This window comes from Lissotriton vulgaris, chromosome 8, assembly GCF_964263255.1.
Source record: "Lissotriton vulgaris chromosome 8, aLisVul1.2, whole genome shotgun sequence".
NCBI lineage: Eukaryota > Metazoa > Chordata > Amphibia > Caudata > Salamandridae > Lissotriton > Lissotriton vulgaris.
Window position 1 is genome coordinate 1,371,468,622 of NC_141696.1, and position 18,696 is coordinate 1,371,487,317.

The 18,696-nt window shown below is 43.3% G+C and overlaps 1 protein-coding gene across 4 annotated transcripts in view; it reads left to right on the top strand.

The window, feature by feature from the left end:
- The window catches only part of SON (SON DNA and RNA binding protein), a 614,305-nt gene that overhangs the window by 546,380 nt on the left and 49,229 nt on the right, over positions 1 to 18,696 (top strand). For all 4 annotated transcript variants that reach the window (XR_015299365.1, XR_015299366.1, XM_086935336.1 and 1 more), the window contains one exon: positions 12,108 to 12,218. Coding sequence is in view for 2 of the 4 variants with exons in the window: in XM_086935336.1 (XP_086791462.1) it covers positions 12,108 to 12,218 (111 nt within the window). In the remaining 2 variants the exon portion in view is untranslated. The remainder of the gene's footprint in view (positions 1 to 12,107; positions 12,219 to 18,696) is intronic.

Below are 18,696 nucleotides of genomic sequence, written 5' to 3' on the forward strand. Positions count from 1 at the left end.
TATCCGATTTCCCCATCCTGGTTCCAACACTTCAGTGCTATGTTGGGGCAATTCCTTTGGGGAGGGGACACATCTGGCGTCACGCTTCGCACCTGCTTCCAGTCAACTTACTGTGACGGAGTTGTGGCTGTGGATGTTCAGGCCTACCACGTGGTCTCACACCTTCAGGTACTGAATGACTGGCTATATGGACCCAGTGTATGCAGTAGAACGCTGGATAATGAATGACCCTACTCTAACCTCATATCTATACAGCAGATCGAAACCCCAAAACCCAAACCCACCATGAAACCCTAAAATTACCTTTCCCACCCCAAAACCCAAACCCACTCTAAACCCTAAAATTACCTTCCCTACCCCAAAACCCAAACCCACCATGAACCCTAAAATTGCCCTTCCCACCCCAAAACCTAAACCCACACCAACCCCTAAAATTACCATATATCTCTCTCTCTCTCTCTCTATATATATATATATATATATATATATATATATATATATATATATATATATATGTGTGTGTGTGTGTGTGTGTATATATATATATATATATATATATATATATATATATATATATATACACTTACCTTATACTTACATGTAAAATGCATATGCTTTTCCCATTCATGCCTTTACAACAAAATGCGTTGTTAAAGGCATGCGTGGTAAAAGCATATGCATTGTAATGGCATGCTTTGTGATAGCATGTGATATAATGCCACGTGTGTTGTAATTTTTTAGACAAACAAACTTCTAGCCATCACTTTAGTCAGCTGCTTTTAGTTAAACAGACCCATTCTCTATTAATTTGGTCTGAAGTATTTTATTTACTTCTCTTTAAATATTTTTTGCATATTCATATCATTAATCAAACATGTCATTCTGAAAGACAGACCACCTACTACATTTATCTAAACATATATACATGGACCCACCCCCCTTTTTTTTCTAATATACTTGTCTTGTAATGGCATGCTATGTAATAGCGTGTGTTGTAATGGATTCATTGTAGAGGATGTTTCCCATATATATATGTCTTTATCGTATATGTTTCTACCAAAAGTGTTATTCTTCTAGTCTTGCAGGCCGCCAGTCACTTATTGAGAAAAGTATGGATTTGTTGACAGAACTGCCCATAAGTATCAACTATCTTAAGGAACCTCTGACCATGCCACTGAAATCCATTATATGTAAGAAAACTTTGTTTGTATACAGCATTACTATTGTACCATTCTGAACGTCACCATACTCCTCCAACCAAAGAGTTGCACCAAAATCACTGTAAAGAGTATTAACAACAAAGGGCACACCTCTCTGATGCCCCTACATAGTGTAAACACACAGAATAAAACCCCATTCGCTGATATCACTATATGTTGCTGCCATTTGCTCTTCTGGGCAAAAGAATGGGAAAGCGCAGAACACTTTTTTACTAGGGTCAAACTACCAGTCACACGATCTTTGTCCAGAAAGCTTGCTTTTTGTGATTCTGTGTAATTTCGTTCAGTAGATTCAGAGAAATTAAGGTTAAACAACGTTGTATATGTCACACAGCAGAGGATCCGCTGGGCCAACAGATCTCAAGATGAGATCTGATTGGCTGCCACCACAAAAACAACAGATGTAGCGGCTGCCATTTCAGGATTCATGGACTCAGTGCCCTGTCAAAAAAAAAAGTTTAAAAAAATATACCCTGCCGCTCTAGGCCCAAAGGGACCACCAGGGCTGGTATGTATGTATAAAAGGTTGCACCCGCTCCCCGAGTCTTCCAGAGGCCTCAGGGATCCCATTCCCTGGGGATTCAATTTTTTTTAAGGGGTGGAGGCTGTTTGACCCCTCCCCAAGCCTATGACAGGTCCCCAGAGACCCCATCCCCAGGGCCGGTATATGTATACTAGGGAGGGGGAGAAGTGGCCTCTCTCTCCGAGTTTTCAACAGACCATGGGAACCTCATACACTGTGGCCAAACTTTACCAAAAAACAAGCCGATCGGCACAGCTGCAGTGTCCCGTAGACCCCTTAAACTGGGACACTACAGTTTCTACCTGGGAGAGTGCGGGCAAACACTGCTCACACTTACTTGGTAAAAAAAATTACTTTGCCCCTGCCCAACAGGAGCATTAAAAAAATGATGCTTCTGCCCATGCAGGAGCAAAGGAATGGTGCAGGCTCCCACTATGATGATGGCGGGGGAGCCGGCTGGGGCCACGGGGGACCTGAGGGCCCTACGGCTCTCCTTCACCCCCAACAAAGTCAGGATTGTGGGCGCCCCGGATGGGCACCTTGCAAGGATTTTAAAAAATTCCCAGCCTCCAACAGGAGAGCCAGTAGGAGCTACGGGGGCCAGAGGGCTCCCTCTACTGGCCCTAGCGAAAAGAAGCATGTGATTGCCCCAAGTCACTAACCAAAAAATTACAAAGCGACCACAGGGCCCACTGCCCCTAACATAGAAAAACAAGCACTTACAATGCAATAGGTCTCGCAGCATTAAAGTTTGAGTTATTGGCATTGTGTATGACAATGCCAATAGTTATAACTTTCGCAAATGTGACACCTATTGCATTTGTACTGCAATATGTGTTGAGAGTGAGTGAGTGAGTCAGTGTGTGAAAATGAGTGGGCGAGTCAGTCAGTGAGTGAGAGAGTCAGTTAGTGAGTGAGAGAGAGTGGGTGAGTCGGTCAGTGAGAGTCTAGACAGTGAGTGAGTGAGTTAGTGAGTGGGAGAGTCAGTCAGTGAGAGTCTGGTAGTGACAGTGAGTGAGTTGGAGAGTCTGTCTGTGATAGTGAGAGAATCAGTGGGAGTGAGAGTCAGTGAGTGAGAGTCAGTGAGAGTCAGTGTGAGTGAGAGAGTTAGTGTGAGTCAGTGAGAGTTAGTGTGAGTGAGAGTGTCAGTGAGAGAGTGAGAGTTTGTGAGAGTGTTAGTGAGAGTGTGAGAGAGGGAGAGTCTGTGAGAGTGTGATAGTTAGTGCGAGTAGTGTGCTGGGTGCAGGAAGGCTGACACATCCCACTCCTTCCCTCAGTAGGCCCCCAGAAAACACTTCAACAGAAAAGAAACGGGGTCACAGGAAAGGGCAGGAAACACACACACCAAGGGTGTCCACGAGAGCCATGAAAACCTCTACGAAGGCAGAGCCCTACGTAAAAATGCAGCGGCACAGAGTGCTTTTAACACTCCTCACCTCTCCTTCTTTCACATCTATCCTTCTACTGGTTTACTGTTTTCTTTATTTTTTTAAACATCCCAAAGCACCAACAAACTTGACCCTCGCCCCGTTCTGCTCTAGGAGTTCCGGCTGCCCTTTGTGTCTGGAGTTCGGAGGGAGCCATCTGTGCCCCAGAGGACTGTCTTGTGAAGGAACAGTGACTGGGGACTTCCACGCAAACAGTGACCATGGGGAGCAGCAAATTAAGACGAGCAGAAAGGCAAAATCTTATATCCCTTACATACAGAAATAAATGTTTAAAGAGACGCTTTATTGTGATCATATCTATGAGAGAAAAATATGGAACACAGTCGGAGTGCAAACCTAAAATTAGCAGTCTGTCCTTCGTTGCAATCGAACCCTTTTTGCTGCGACGGGGAAATGCGCTTGTTTATTATGGGCACAAGACGGCACACAGGTTTTTGCTCAGTGAGTATAAAGCCACAGAATTTAAATTTTACAACAGGGCAGTGGATGAGCTAAGACTTTTTTTCAATTGGAAGTGTGTTTATCATTAGTCTGAAGAGAAATAACCCCAACCCCCACTGCCAGGCATAGTGGGTGGGTCCCCTCCCCCTACTTAGTTGCCATGTGAGTTCTTAGAAAAATATGCCGATGTTCGGAATCATCAAAACGTTGCAAGAAAAAAGCACAAGTTTTTGAAGGAGCAGTAGTAGGGCTGAGAGAAGAGGAGGGTTGGGAAGACTCATTTTTATTAGTCATATCCTGCTTTGGGGAAGGAGTGCAGAAGTGAGGGGGCCTGCCGGAGACCGAAAGAGCAAAGGACATAAAACAAGTAACAACAGACAAAGGTACACACAGGTAAGAGCGGCACACAAGCGGGTAAACAGAGACGCACAGACAAAAAGACACACATCGGCATACCGAGACGCACACCGAGCAGTCAGACAGACGTCCTCAGAGGCAAAGACAGACCCAGGCACATATAGGTAAAATCACACAGACAACAGGACAGGGACAGGCACTATGGCAAGGACAGAGGGACAAATGGAAGGGCGATAAAAGGGTCACGCAGCCGGAGGGAAACAAAGGCAAGCACAGACAGGAGTATGCACATGGAAAGATAGACAGGAGCTGTACTTTAAATGGAAACGGAATTGCGGATACTGTGTTAGCCCTGCTGTTGTTTGAATGGGTGACTTAATGGAAACCAGTGGTGCGTGCGCACCACAGAGGAGCGAGAGGAAAATGCACCCCTATTTCCACAAACTCATATTTGTCTCAACCTCTGCAATGTGCCGCTGGTTCCCTTCCCGAGAAGCATGTTTCCAAATAATTTTGGATGGCATGCGCCTTCCCAGTGAATACCACTGTCATAGAAACCGAACACTCGACCTGTAAGCCTCTAAATTGTGTTTTTCATATTTTTTTAAGTATGCAAAAACAAAAACAAAATTGTGGCAAAAATTAACATAACACATTCCTGCTAACTCATGCTTGGTGTCGCCCTGTTTGTTGCCGTGAAAGAAAAGGCAATTGGAGTGTCGGTTCTATGTTCAATGTGAAAACTGGTCGCGTTCCTCTTGTCTTAGTCACACAATGCTAATTTTAGTCAAGAAACAAACAACAAGCAAACTCACCGCCGCAGCCCGGGTTCAACAGGAAGCCAGGCAACCTTTGTTGGGACCGGGGCGGGCCGGACAAATACAGGAAGCAGACGGAAGCCTACCCCGCCGCGCTCCTGTGCCCGCCGGAAGATTTGCGTCTCAGCTAGTAGGGCTCCCGTGCTCGTGGAGAGCCCCCGCGGCCCCCGCCTGTTGCCCAGAATGACCCGCTGGCTGCCGAGGGACACGCAAGAAGAACCTGGTGAGTGGGGTGTGAGGGGGATGTGTGCGCACGTGAGTCTGTGTGTGTGCGCGTGTGTGTATGTGTGCGACGGCGGGGTGGGAGGGGTTCTCTGTATGTATGCGTGCGTGCATGGGCGCTCGTGTGTGTGTGTCTCTGTGTATGCACATGCGTGTGTCGTGTTGGAGCTTTCCAGGAGAGGAGACAGGAGCTGGCCACAGTGAGCGCGTTCGCATGCGTGTGGCCCGCTCAATTCCGAGCGCGTGGCCAGCTCCTGTCCCCTCTCCTGGAAAGAAGACTCGCTGACAATTGGTCTCTGGTGAGACCGCGCTTTCGCGCGGCTAACGCCTACGAGACCTAAAAAGTGTGGGTACCCCGGCTTGGGATGGGACACCCGAACAATTATTAAAATATATATATATATATATATATATATATATATATCAGAAACCTCTCATTTATTATTCACTGCTCCAGAAGAGGAGCGACCCATAATGACTATTTGTTCAAATGTTTGGAAGCTGGTGGTGTCCCTAGAAGGCCCAGGGGCACCTCTAGACTTTTCTTTTTTAATGTTGTTGGGATTGGTCGGAGTTCAGCAGCCCCCCAGCAATGTTAAAACAGTAAGTAAGTTTCCTGGGTAATTAAACCCATGACTCCTAGGAGAGCTTACCATATTTTTCAAATCACTCCTAGCTTCAGTTTGCGTCCACAGTCCCCTTGTGGTTGGTTCAATGGCTGCACGTTTTAGCTTCGAAAATAACCAGGCCTTGCCCCCAACCGTCCTCTGGGCACCATGATGGGTTGGGCACAGGGCCTGGACACAGTCCTGGCCCTACTGCCAACCCCACGCTGCCAAAAGATGTACAGCCTGGCTGCAGTCAAATAACTATAACTCATGCTCTAAAGTAACTATAACTCTCGCCCTTGCCATACTAATTATCTCACATAATACATCACTGTTAACAAGTTCTATGATAACATTACTGCAACATTTGAAATCACCTCATTGATGACACGACTATGCCTGGTGGGGCTCGACCTTAAGGTTTCTTTAGAGCATGAGTTATAGTTATTTGAGAACTATATCTGGTGAATTTCAATTGTTTTGTTATCTTAAAAGAGCAAGTTTTAACTGACATTTTCCCCTACCTTTCCCAAGGTTTGTAGGTTTTTGATTAGGACAGTGCCATCCACGCTGAGGTAGAAAGTGACAAAGCCTTTTACTATTACAGGCACAGTACTACAACTTTGGAAAGGGTTTGCAGGCTTCGCCACCTAGGACTTAATTCAATATATACGGTAGGTTCATCGCAGGTTAACATTTCTTTAATCTTCACTTCTACTCTGGTGGCATGGTCAGTGTTGGAAATTCGACAACAATAAATCCGGATAGGGGTCGGATTTGAGGTGGCATGCCGTTTATGGGGGCAGGGTAGGAAGGGGACGGAGTCAGGCAAGGCAGCGTCAGAAGGTGTGCATTCAGTGACAGCCTACATGATGTCTATAGAGTGCAAGTAAATATGCGTTGTTATAAACTTTGCTCCAAAAGAAATTGACAATTAGAAATGCAATATTAAAGCTGTACTAGCATATTTTATTTGCCTCATATGGACCACATTTTACAAGCCTCATCACTACCCTACCAGACATTCACAGGGTAGACCAAACTTTTGTGATCATTTTTGCATTCCCTTTTTTCTTGGAAGCTATTTAATTAGCACCATGCCATCCCTGGAGTAGCCAAGATCGCACAACATTTTCTGGTTTGAACTTAGTTTTGGGGAGTGCAATTGCGGTACACACACAACAATTTGCTTACTTTGCTGATGTGAAGCGCTTTCTTAATAGGGCCCACAAATTAAGTCTGTTTGTTACTCGGGAGGCTGGCATAGTGAGTTTATTGAACCATACCATGATCTGAGGGTCCCATGTTTGAATGCTGGTAAATCCTGTCATCCTATCACATGAGTAAAAATAGCACCATAAAGGGGGGGAATAGTAATCTTTGTTATTCACAGCACATACACCTCCATTAAGATATGGTGCTATTCTACTCTCTCCCTACCTTGGCACACTTTAAACTGCCTTGTACAAAAATCACACTGCATGACAAAGCACGGGTGTGTGCGTGATCAGTATAATACTTTTCCAACTTTGCATATGTGCTGTACAGTCCAGCACACACAGAATATTAGATTATTTGAGAAAAGAAAGCTTTTCTCTAACGTTACACCTCCCTCAAGGAGGTGTAAATTTTTTTGTACCACCCATGGCCCTTCCCTTAGATGCAAGGTAGCGCAGTGCCACTTTGGAGCTACTTTCTAGGGCAAAATATATTTTACGCTGGAAAGTAAACCCCAAAACCAACGTTTTGAACCAGTCCGAATCACATTTGCAAAATCCTGATGCAAAGTTTTGATTAATTTTCCCCAATTGCATGATTGTGTTTGATTAAGTGAACTTAGGGCCATATTCATGAACACATTTTCCCATAGACACAGAATGGGCAAAACCCTTTCATGAATCAGGCCCTTAGAGCATTATTTATAAGGTGTTTTATGGTCAATTGCCTAAAAACAGAATCAAAATCCTGTTTTATAATATATTATTTCGTTTTGCTTAGTGCCTCGCGGCGGGTGGTAATATGTGCAATATATATAAATGTAATACTACATCGTTTAGTGTCTCTTCAGAGTGGAAAGATATTCCTTACAAATATTATTCTGCATTGCAATACTTAACCTAAAATCTTTAGTATAACCTTGACTACTATATTACACTGTGCTGCAGAAATGGTTACTATTGTAGCTAGCAATTGCATGCTTCTGTCCATGGCATTTGTAACGAAGCTTCTTGTTGTGCCTGAACTTGCTGTTCCATAAATGATGAAGCAGCAGCCTCCTGACTATTTCTGGCAGTAACCATATATGATGAATTTCTCTATCTATAAGTAGGTAAATCCATTCTTGAGTTTTATGCTACAACTGCTGTTTAAGTGACTTTCCTTTAGATAGGCCAAACACTGGCGTAACCAACAGGAGATGGGCTGAGGTGGATATTTTAGGCCACATTGTCTGGACCATTATGGCAAGGATTGGCAAAGCTATGCAAGAAGAATAGACTTTGCCACTTTGCTTTTATCCTGTTGTACACCAGCGTGGCAGCTGTACAGCATGGCTAAACGTTAGTGACGTAGAGGAGAGTGGTGTAGAGTTGAGTGGTGAAGAGTGGTGTAGAGTAGAGTGGAGTGGCCTACAAAGAAATGGCACAGAGTGTCGAAGATTGGAGCGGCATAGAGTATTTACAGTGGAATGGTGAAGAGTGGAGTAAAGTGGCATAAGGGAGTAGAGTGGAGTTGCATAAAGTGGGGGAGAGTGGCATACAGGGGAGTGTGGTAGCGTAAAGTGTTGTAGATTAGAATGGAATGACGTAAAGTGGAGTGACAGAGTGGAGTAAAGTGTCCGTTGTGTACAATGGAATGGTGTGGAGTGTTGTAGAGTGGAGCGTTGAGGAGTGGAGTAAAGTGGCCTGGAGGGGTATTGAGGGAATTGCATGAAGTGAAGTAGAATGTTGTTGAGTGGAGTGACGTAGAGTGTTGTGGAGTAGAGTGTCAAACAGTGAAGTAGTATAGAGTAGAGGGGCTTTTAGAGTGGAGTAGTGTTTCATAGAATGTAGTGGCAGAAAGTGGAGTTGCATAGAGTGGAGTAGCGTGTTGTGGAGTAGAGTGTCGTAGAGTTGAGTAAAGTGGCGTAGAGGGAATTGTGTAGAGTGGAGTAGAGTGTCATACAGTGGCATAGAGTGGAGTGAAGTGTCAGTGCAGTAAAGTGTCAGAGTGGAGTGACATGGAGTCGTGGGGTGGCATAGAGAGGGTTAAAGTTTTGTCGCATAGAGTGGAGCGGCATGGAGTGGAGTAGAGGTTTGTATAAGAGAGTGTCATAGAGTTGAGAGCATATAGAGTGAAGGGGTGTATAGTGGAGTGTCGTAGAGTGGCATAACGTAGAGGAGAGTTGGGTTATGGAGTGTTGTGCCATATAGTGGTGTAGCATATTGTAGAGTGGGGTAGCGTGGAATGGTGTATTTTAAGGTGGCATGGAGTGGCGTAGGGTGAAATGGCATGGCATAGTGAAGTGTCGTAGAGTGGTGTGTCGAAGAATGGCCTAGAGTGCAGTGGCATAGAGTGCCGTAGAAAACATTGACATAGAATGGTGTGGAGTAGAGTATCATAGAGTGAAGTGGTGTGAAGCGGAGTATTCCCAGTGTGGTTGTGCACTGCCATTACAGATAACCCATTTTTTATTGAAATGGCAATTACATTTGCACATGCGGTTTTACAGATAAAACTATACAGCGCACAAACGATAATGTGTGGAAATTACATTGCTAAGTGTATTGATTAATGTCTGGAAATGACATCGCCAAATGTATTGATTTATTTTGATCGTACTAAAATATTTGTTTCTACCGCACTTCTGAATTACAAAAAAGTGCTTCATTTGTGCTTTCCTAATTCTAATATATTCTGAAATATTTGCACAATTCACTTACTGACATTTACATTTTGTTGTGTGCTAGAAAAAACCTTTCCTTTCCCACCTCCAGTATCCAGCAAGATTGTCACATAAATCCTCTCACTGTGAAGTCAGGGAAAGAAAAGTAAAGATCAACCTCCCTCGGGAACGCGGAGCCTGAAGTTTTACCTCTATCTTTGAATGCACAGCAAATACGGCAAGATGAGAACAAAATGTAAAGGTCTGTTTACAGAAAGTGAGCATTCATGGAAGAATATAAGGACCGATAGTAAACAGGCTGTGCTCCACGAGAGGGACAAAGACATGCTGGACAGTCTAAAACAAATAAAGCCAGCAAATAGCAAGCAAGAAATGTGAGTTACAAACCACAAAGCAGATGGTAAGCAATGGGCACAATGCATTCCCAGGCAATCTTTCACAATGTCCCCAAGAAGTCTTTTCGCAACCAAACAGCTGTGTGTCCTTGTAGGCTCCGACCTAAAAATGTTGCTGCAGTATGCATGACACCGCCCATACATGATATAGGAGCATCTCAGTAGAGTGCAGCACAGCCATTTCTGTGCTCTTTTTATCACACTGTGTTGACATTACCTCCACATTTTCCACCTTCTTTGAAAACTCTTCACCGTTTTTAATTGAATGTTTAAATTATTACGTTATACTCTAAATCTTGTTTTACTAATTTGTAGATTTCTCTGTAACCACTAGTTAGTCATTGTCATTTAACATGTGACTAAGTAGCGCGCTTTAACCTAGTAAATAAAGAAATGTGATATTAGGTGTGGTAAGTATTGAATTTCATGTATAAGTACTGTGGTCAGAATTATGGTATGCCTTTGCTTGGAAATCTACGATATTCAGGAGGAACGAATAATGGAGTAATTGTAATGAATTTCCACTGCTGCCTCTTACATCCATGGATGTAAAGCCAAAAAGGCAACAACAGACTAATGGAAAATACTGTATGTAGTTTGAGTGCGTAGAATATCTGCATCATAATGCATAATACATTGTTTTATGTAAACTCTGTTCAAGTGTGTGCTGTAATATGTCAGGAAACTAACACTTACACAAAGTTTTACTTTATTTAAACTCACTTATTTCTTCCTAAAGGCGCAGAACATTTTCCGGAATGTACGATAAAAAAAAACTTTGATAAAATGTGTTTACGTTTTTTGCAAAATCTATCTCTTTATCCCGCAGTCTTTTTCCCCCACATGGAATCCCAACGCGGTTGTTACAACGAATAGTATAATTTACTATTCCAATTTCAGTCTGTGCGGACACTAGGGAAGGTGCCCCCCACCGCAAGTCGTTGTTCCGACTTGCGGAGTAATGGTATGCAGAATCACAACGCGGTCGTTGTAACGACCACGTTTTGATTCCCTGCGGGAAAAAAGTTTTGTGGTAAACGGTGTTTACCAATGTCTTGAATCTATCTCTTTATCGATCGATCGATTATGTTTGCGATACAACGAGATATTCCTAAAGCCAAACTCTCAATGTGGCAGCCAGAGATTGAATTCTTCATGAATCCCCGGTCTTATTTCGTACCACAATAGTGGTTTAGTGACATTCTGGTGCCGAATTACTATGCTGTTACCCTGGTTTTATACTGTTCACTTGTCTTAAGTTAACAGGTCTGCAGAGATGCGGGAGTCTGTAGACCAGGTCCGGACTATCCTCGTGGGGGAGGGGATTTGGAGGGGGGAGTAATTTTACAAGATGTATTCTTTACAAGCTATGAAAGCGAGGGAATGGTAGGGAAAAGTGTGTCTCTGTGTGCGAAAGTGTGTCTCTGTGTGGGTGCACGCATGCATATTTATTTGCAACTAGTAAAATAGACAGGGCAGGTCATATTTACATCGAAAGACTTCCGATAGTTACATTCACACCACAGCTGTGCTAACCTGGTCAATAAATATCAGAGTGTGAATTACATGCGATGCGCACGTTTGCACACTGCATGTAAATAAATGTGTAATCACTTTTTCACTGCAATGCAATCGTGTACAGATTTTGTCCCCTTTAAGAAGCACAGGCGTGTTTTTGTATTGTAAACTTCTTAGTAAATGCTATTTCCAGCTGAAACCACACTGCTCTACTGTCTGATTTGTTAAAACAGTTGCACTTCCGCTTGCAAATCATAATTTGAAATACAACTTGTAAAAAGAGCAGGACAGAGGCATAAGAGAGCAAACGGATCCGTGAGTGTTTCCTTTCAGCAGAGGTTAGGCTGAGAACATTAGTGAGAGCGACAACCTGTCACTTGATAGACAGCAGCTCATTAAAACAATCTCTGCTGTTCTGTACACTGCACTGCGCAGGAGCAAACCAGTCGCAAATAGTCCCTTGCAAGCCCAGTGCTTGGTGTGTGCTGAAGTAGTGCACTGCAGATCTTCTGAGCAGGGAACTATGCCCCTGCATCACAATCAGCATGTAAGTAGGTTGTTTAAAGTTGTATTTCACAAACACATGAAGTATTTATTTTGATTGCTTAAAACCTTAGCTAGATCACCATAACTGCACCTTGTGTAAATGGGCAATGTTTTGTATTCCTTCCCAGCCTGTTGACATCACTACTGCAATGAATGAACGTGCATTTGCCCAGAAGAGACTTGCAGGAAATCCATATGACCTAGAGGCGTTGTGCTTGCTGACTCGGGCCCAGGAACAGGTGTGTAGTAAAATAATGGTTGATTTGTTTACATGGATATCACAACGTGTTTATTTAGTCAATATGTAATGTCAGTGTAACGTGTTGCACATCTGCATGTATTCTATCTTTGTATATATATCACTGAAAAACAAAGATTAAAGTGACCTTATAGTAAGTTTTTGAGATAAGGTAAAAAGTAATTTTTGGAAACCAAAAAGCCCACTGAAATGAATGGTTTCATGAACTAAAGATAACTTGCGCTCGCCATGAACCTCTTATGATCTTACATGTTATGTCACTCATGACAAGGTAAATGACATTGTAGATTTCTTAAAAGAGGAAAAAAAGTGAAGAAGAAAGGATTTTCTTTTCTAAACAGTGCAGTATTATTCACTTAGAGAAATACGAGTAATGCAAATAAGGATTTTGAAGTTGTCACTGTATATTCTATACATGAAGCGGGTTTGATGAACTTGGAAAATATCGGAAGTAAAAACCCACATTACTTTAAATTACATTAAATTTTGCAAATAATGTATTCATGTTAAAACAAACTACAAGTCTGTCATCTCACTCTATTGTTTGTAGTTCAACACGTGACAAGTTCACATTATTTATGATATATAACATCTCTTTACCTTTGTTTTTTTCCCAGTGAATTTCTAGGTACAAAAATCACATAGGTAGACAACTGTGTTTGGGATATTCTACTTGTGTATGGGCCTGAAACTGCTCCAGAATTTACATTATTGGTCCTGAGGAATGCTGGGTCGACCAAGACCAGATAGCTGAAACATGTCGACTGTTTTTTAGGACAGGGGGTTCAAATTTACTTAACTCTTTTTTGTCCGTTTATACACACTGGTTTTAACTGAGTTCGAATCACCCCTCCATTAAAAGTGTTGGTTGAGGGAGTGATCTATACTCATTTTAATCTGCACCTTTTTTGGTTTGATGTATTCTTACACGGACTAACCACAGGAACCTGATGAAGACAAACGGCTACCTACCTTGTGTGGGTGCCTGAGGGTTCCTTTTTTCCTCTTGATAATTTCACTAACCTTTGTTTGACACAGCTAATAAGTTTGCATGGGGCACTGAAGGGTGTTGGGGGACGGTCCGTCTCACCATTTCTCCTTTTGAGCTTCTTGTATATTATAGTTTAAGATACTCTTTAGTTGTTTTTGATTGATTGTTCCAAGGGGTGGGAGAGTATTTGATTTGGCCCTTTCTCTCTTGTTGTTTATACACGGTGTAAGCAGGAGGACAGATTGTGATTTAATGAATACACTCTTCAAGAGCGTCTGCATGTCATTGTCGATAACCTTAAAAATTGCTTGCAGGTTTTCTTGATCTACTTGCCTAATTATTTCTGCAGCTTCTTTTTCTGAGTATTCATTATAAATAGCATATATTCCTGTATCCAAGAATCTTTTATTTCTAGTGCGTTGTGGTCCCAAAAGTAAGGCAGAAAAGTCCATGGTTTCTTTAGATAAATGTTCTGTGGCAGTCGATAGACTAAATGTGCTAACCAGCAGTGGCACAATTTGCCCACACTGTATATGGTATCTACTATTGGTGTTTGTGTGTTATATCATGGATCAGGTCAGTTAGCTTTAGGTCCAGAAGTGTTGGGACGAAAAGGACACATGCATGTATTAGTCTCATGAGGCCTTAAGGCTAAACCTTCAGGAGGCAACTGAGTGGAATTAAATGTTCCGTTTTGGATCATTCAATTTACATCAGTCAGATATGTTCATTTGTGATTGTCAAATATTAAACAGTCAAATTAACTTTCAGTTTAGAAAGTTTTTTAAAATCTTATTTTATTTATTTATTTATGTGCTTATATAGCGCAGGACTCGACCCCCGAAGGGGTATCTCCGCGCTTGGTTCGCCATAGATACCATAAACCGAGCATTAGGAAGTGCCAAAGACTATACTGTCAGGAACAGGTGCGTCTTCAATGTTTTCCTGAAGGTAGGATGATTAGATTTTTGTCTCAAACTGATAGGAAGTTTGTTCCACAGGGTAGGCCCTATGTATGAGAGTGCTCGTCCACCCTGCCTAGCCTTCCTAATTGAAGGGACTTTTAGCAGTAGTTCTAGAACGCAGAAGGCGTTCAGGTTTATGAATCTGAAATTTTTCAGTCAGCTATATAAAACTTTGAAATAAATAAATATTGAGGGCCTGAGCCAAAGAGACTTTTATGTATGACACAACAGATCTTAAACTGAATTCGCTGACGAATGGGCAACCAATGGAGTTTTTCCAGAAGGGGCGGGAAGGGGTTCTTGGAGGAACATTGAGGACCAATCTTGCCGCGGTATTTTGAGCTACATACAGTCTGCTAAGCACGTCTTCATTAGCAGATATAAGAAGACCGTTGCAGTAATCCAGCCGACTGACTACAAGGGCCTGGACCAGGGTCTTTCTGTGGACGTCTGATAGATATGGAAACATCGTCTCAGTAGGCCAATTGTCCGAAAGCAAGATCCAGTCACCAAATTCGCATGTTCTTTTAATACTAACCGCTGATCCAATCGCACTCCCAAGTTCTTCGCTGATTGCTTAGGGCATGGGACGGGTCATAAATCCAGTGGCCACCAGTCTGGCGACCATAGGAGGTTGGCTTTTCCAAAGAGGATGACCTTGGTCTTGCCCACGTTACACTGTAGGCAATTGGAGGCCATCCAGTTGGACACCGCTCTCATACCCTCAGCAAAGAAGTGTTTGGTTGCTGGAGTGAGGGTCTGGAATGGAAACAAGAGCTGGGTGTTTTCAGCATAAGACACTGGAATAAATCAATGTGCTCTCACAATGTCAGCAAGAGGGGCCACATACACATTAAATAGTGTGGGGCTTAGGCATGAGCCCTGGGGGACCCCTTTAGTTAGCTCCCTGGATGTAGATCTATAGGAGCCCAAGCTGACACTCAGTGAGCGGCCAGAGAGAAAACTCTCCAGCCAGGACAGCGCTAATCCTCCAATCCCCACCCTCTGCAAACGGCCGAGAAGAATATCATGCGACACAGTGTCAAAGGCTGCAGACAGGTCTAACAGCACCAGAATCATCGAGCCCCCTCTGTCCTGTGCCAGTTTGATGTTATCGGTCACAGAGAGGAGTGCTGATTCGGTGCTGTAGTTGGGTCTGAACCCAGATTGAGAGTAGTCCAATAGTACCAAATCCATTTTTGCCTCTTAACCTTGAGTCTGTCAAGATTGTGTCCCCCGAATACATTCTTTGCATGAATAACCTACCATTACTCTGGAAGTAAAGAGATTTTTTAAAGTAATTTGGGTGACTGTTAGGAGGTAGAACTTCACGTTGCTGTGTTTAATTGTAGATTTCCTTAGGATAGCTGGTTCTATGCATGCAATAATGTGCATAGTGATAACAATACATTTCTTTATCATTGACCAAATTCAAATAAGGATCTTCATTGTTAAAAGTGCCATATGTCTGTAAATCATACATAATTTGCTTTGCAGTCTCTCTATCCCAGTCATTTGGAATAGAACTAGGAATTAATACATCATTCATTGAAACTTTCACTATATAAGGTAATTGCTCTGTCTCGTTAGGTCCCATTATTTGATAGGGAACCTTTTCGAAGGCCATGCCATCAGGCACAGGATAAGCTTAAAGGATAAGCGTAGAGATCTCTTAGAGCTCTATAAGATGAAAGATGTGTCTGTAGTTCACGAACCACATGTTGCGTCATTGTTCTTTTTGGAACATGCAGTAGTGTGATGATCATGGTTGATAGCCATATGATGAGAAGAAACACTCCTAGAGTGAACCAAACATAGGACCAAGGGGGAATTAAACACTGTCACAAAGCTATTGGTGAGCAATAAGCAGTTTATGGCGTAGTGTGATTTTTAGATCGTGGTGAAAAGTCCTCTCTGTAAAGTGCAGAGTCATTCTCATAAATAGTTGGCTTAAGAAAAGGCTTAATTGAAATGGGTGTTGACTCAGGTGGTACTTCATAATGTATAATGGAGTTGCGTTAAACATTGGCAACTGTAGTGATGGCAACATCAGATTTGTTGGTAAAGTTCATTGCTTTGTGGCTTGGATTGCTAGTTTTCTCTCTAATCGCACTTTTCATGTCTTTTCCTCTACCTCTGTTTCTTCTATCTACTCTTCCCCTCACGGTGTTCCCAAAGGGTCGATTCTTAGTCCCCTCTTTTTTAATCTCTACGTGAGACCGCTTGCTTTCTTGGCAGAGCAGGCGGGTCTCACAATATATTCTTATGCTGACGACACTCAAATCGTCTACTCACTCTCCACCAAGAATCATTCGCCTACGTCTTCCTTGCAGTCTGGTTTGGAACAGATCGCCAACTGGATGCAGAGACATAAATTAAAGCTCAATGGGGACAAAACGGAGCTGCTCCTATTTGGTCCCAACACATCTCTGTGGGGCCCGCAACATTGGCCTCCGCAGATGGGCCCGGTACCTACCCCCTCAGATTCAGCCCGTAATCTCGGGGTTCTGCTTGACAACCAGTTGTCATTGAAGCAACATGTAGTAAAGGTCTCTGCCACCTGCACCACCATCGTCAGGTGGCTTAGAAAAATCACATGGATGCTTCCAGTGGATACCCTGAGAACCGTGGTCCAAGCCCTTGTCATCTCACGGATGGACTACGGCAACGTACTACTGCTTGGCGCCTGTAAGGAGGTATTAAAAAAACTTCAGGTGGTTCAGAATATGGCTGTGCGCCTGATTTGTAACTTACCTGCTAGGTCTTCGGCCACTACCCATCTGCACAAATTGCATTGGCTACGAATTGAAAGCCGTATCAAGTTCAAAGCCCTCTGCATTATGCACCGTATTAAAATGGACAGAGCCCCGAAATACCTATCTTCCTTGGTCCAGCATTATGCCCCATCCCGCACTTTAAGATCTTCTACCCAAAACAAGTTTCAAATCCCACGTGTCAAGCGGGCCAAAATGGGTGGACGCTCGTTCGCCTTTTTGGCTCCTTCTTTATGGAACTCCATGCCCCAATTTCTGCGCTCGGAATTATGCTATATGAAATTCCGCAAAGGTATTAAGACCTGGCTTTTTAACATGTAACTGCCTTGCCTATGGCCTTCTTCACTGGTTCATCCTCCGTTTGCTCTAGCGCCGGGAAACCTCCGGGTAGCTGTGCGCTCAACAAATGCAATTAAAATAATAATAATAGAACGTGTGCTCAATATCCCCGGCTGGGAGCTCAAGCATGTGATGTTACTGCTCTCTCTAAGAGGTACTTCATTCAGAGTAGGGAGAGGCTGATCGGTTCTAATCCGAATATTTCTAGATGCCTGCAGTGGTCTGCTGTAGAGAATCGGTCACATGGTGCTTTTTTTTATATACATGTTTAATGAACATCTGTCTATTTTTCCTTGCACCAGACAAAGGAGGCGGAATTACAGTTATTTTGCCTTTTACCCCAAGGACTACAACGGGTGGTCTGTATGATGGGTCAAAAGTTTGTTTGTGGTGGATGTTGTCACAAACTAGATCCCATATTTCACAGATCCACCCATCAGCAATGGTTACAACCTTCTCTTCGCTGGTGGTGGGTTCAGAATAGACGGCTTGTCTCTGACATCTTGGATACTCTGTAAGACATTCAGATGTATTTCCAGGTCAAACTTTTCTTCATCTGCTACCTTACCAAGAGTATCCAAGCCAGGCACACACAAAGGAACTCCGATGAGAACCTCATATGGCGTGTGTCTCCGCCAATACTCATCTAAGCAAGTTATTTAATGCTCTCTGGTCTCCATACAGATTATGGTACCAACTAAGACCTGAACTTCGTACTCAAGGAGTCAAGTTTTGTGGTTAGCATGTGCAACTAACCCATTATATTCCGCTCTAAATGGGTTGCTGAATTGCAGGCAAACTCCCAGTACAACATGAGATCCCTGTAAGCCTTGGAGGCGAACATAGGACAATTATCCGAGTATGAATGTACTACCCCCATCGCTGCATGACACTGCAAATCCTTTACGACCACTAGAGCATTCACATTTCTCTGTGCCCACACCCAGAAGAATTGAGAAAATAAATCTGACAACATCCGCATACTACTCGACCAGGGAGACACTGCGGCCCTCATCCTTGCAGACCTCTCCGAGCCTTTGACACTGTCTCACATTGCACGCTCACAGTCAGACTTCACGACACGGGGATACAAGGAACCGCCCTTGACTGGATCCAATCCTTCTTCTCCGGCAGAACACAGAGGATCCGACTCCCTCCCTTCCTCTCCGAACCATTGGAAATCAACTGCGGAGTACCCCAGGGATCATCACTCAGCCCCATGCTCTTCAACATCTACATGGCCCCCCTCGCCACCATCGTCAGACAGCATGGGCTCAGCATTGTGTCCTGCGCCGACGACACCCAACTCATCCTCTCACTCACGACGAATCTGAGGACACCAGCCTCTGCTTCCAGGAAGGAATGAAGAACGTGACAGCATGGATAAAA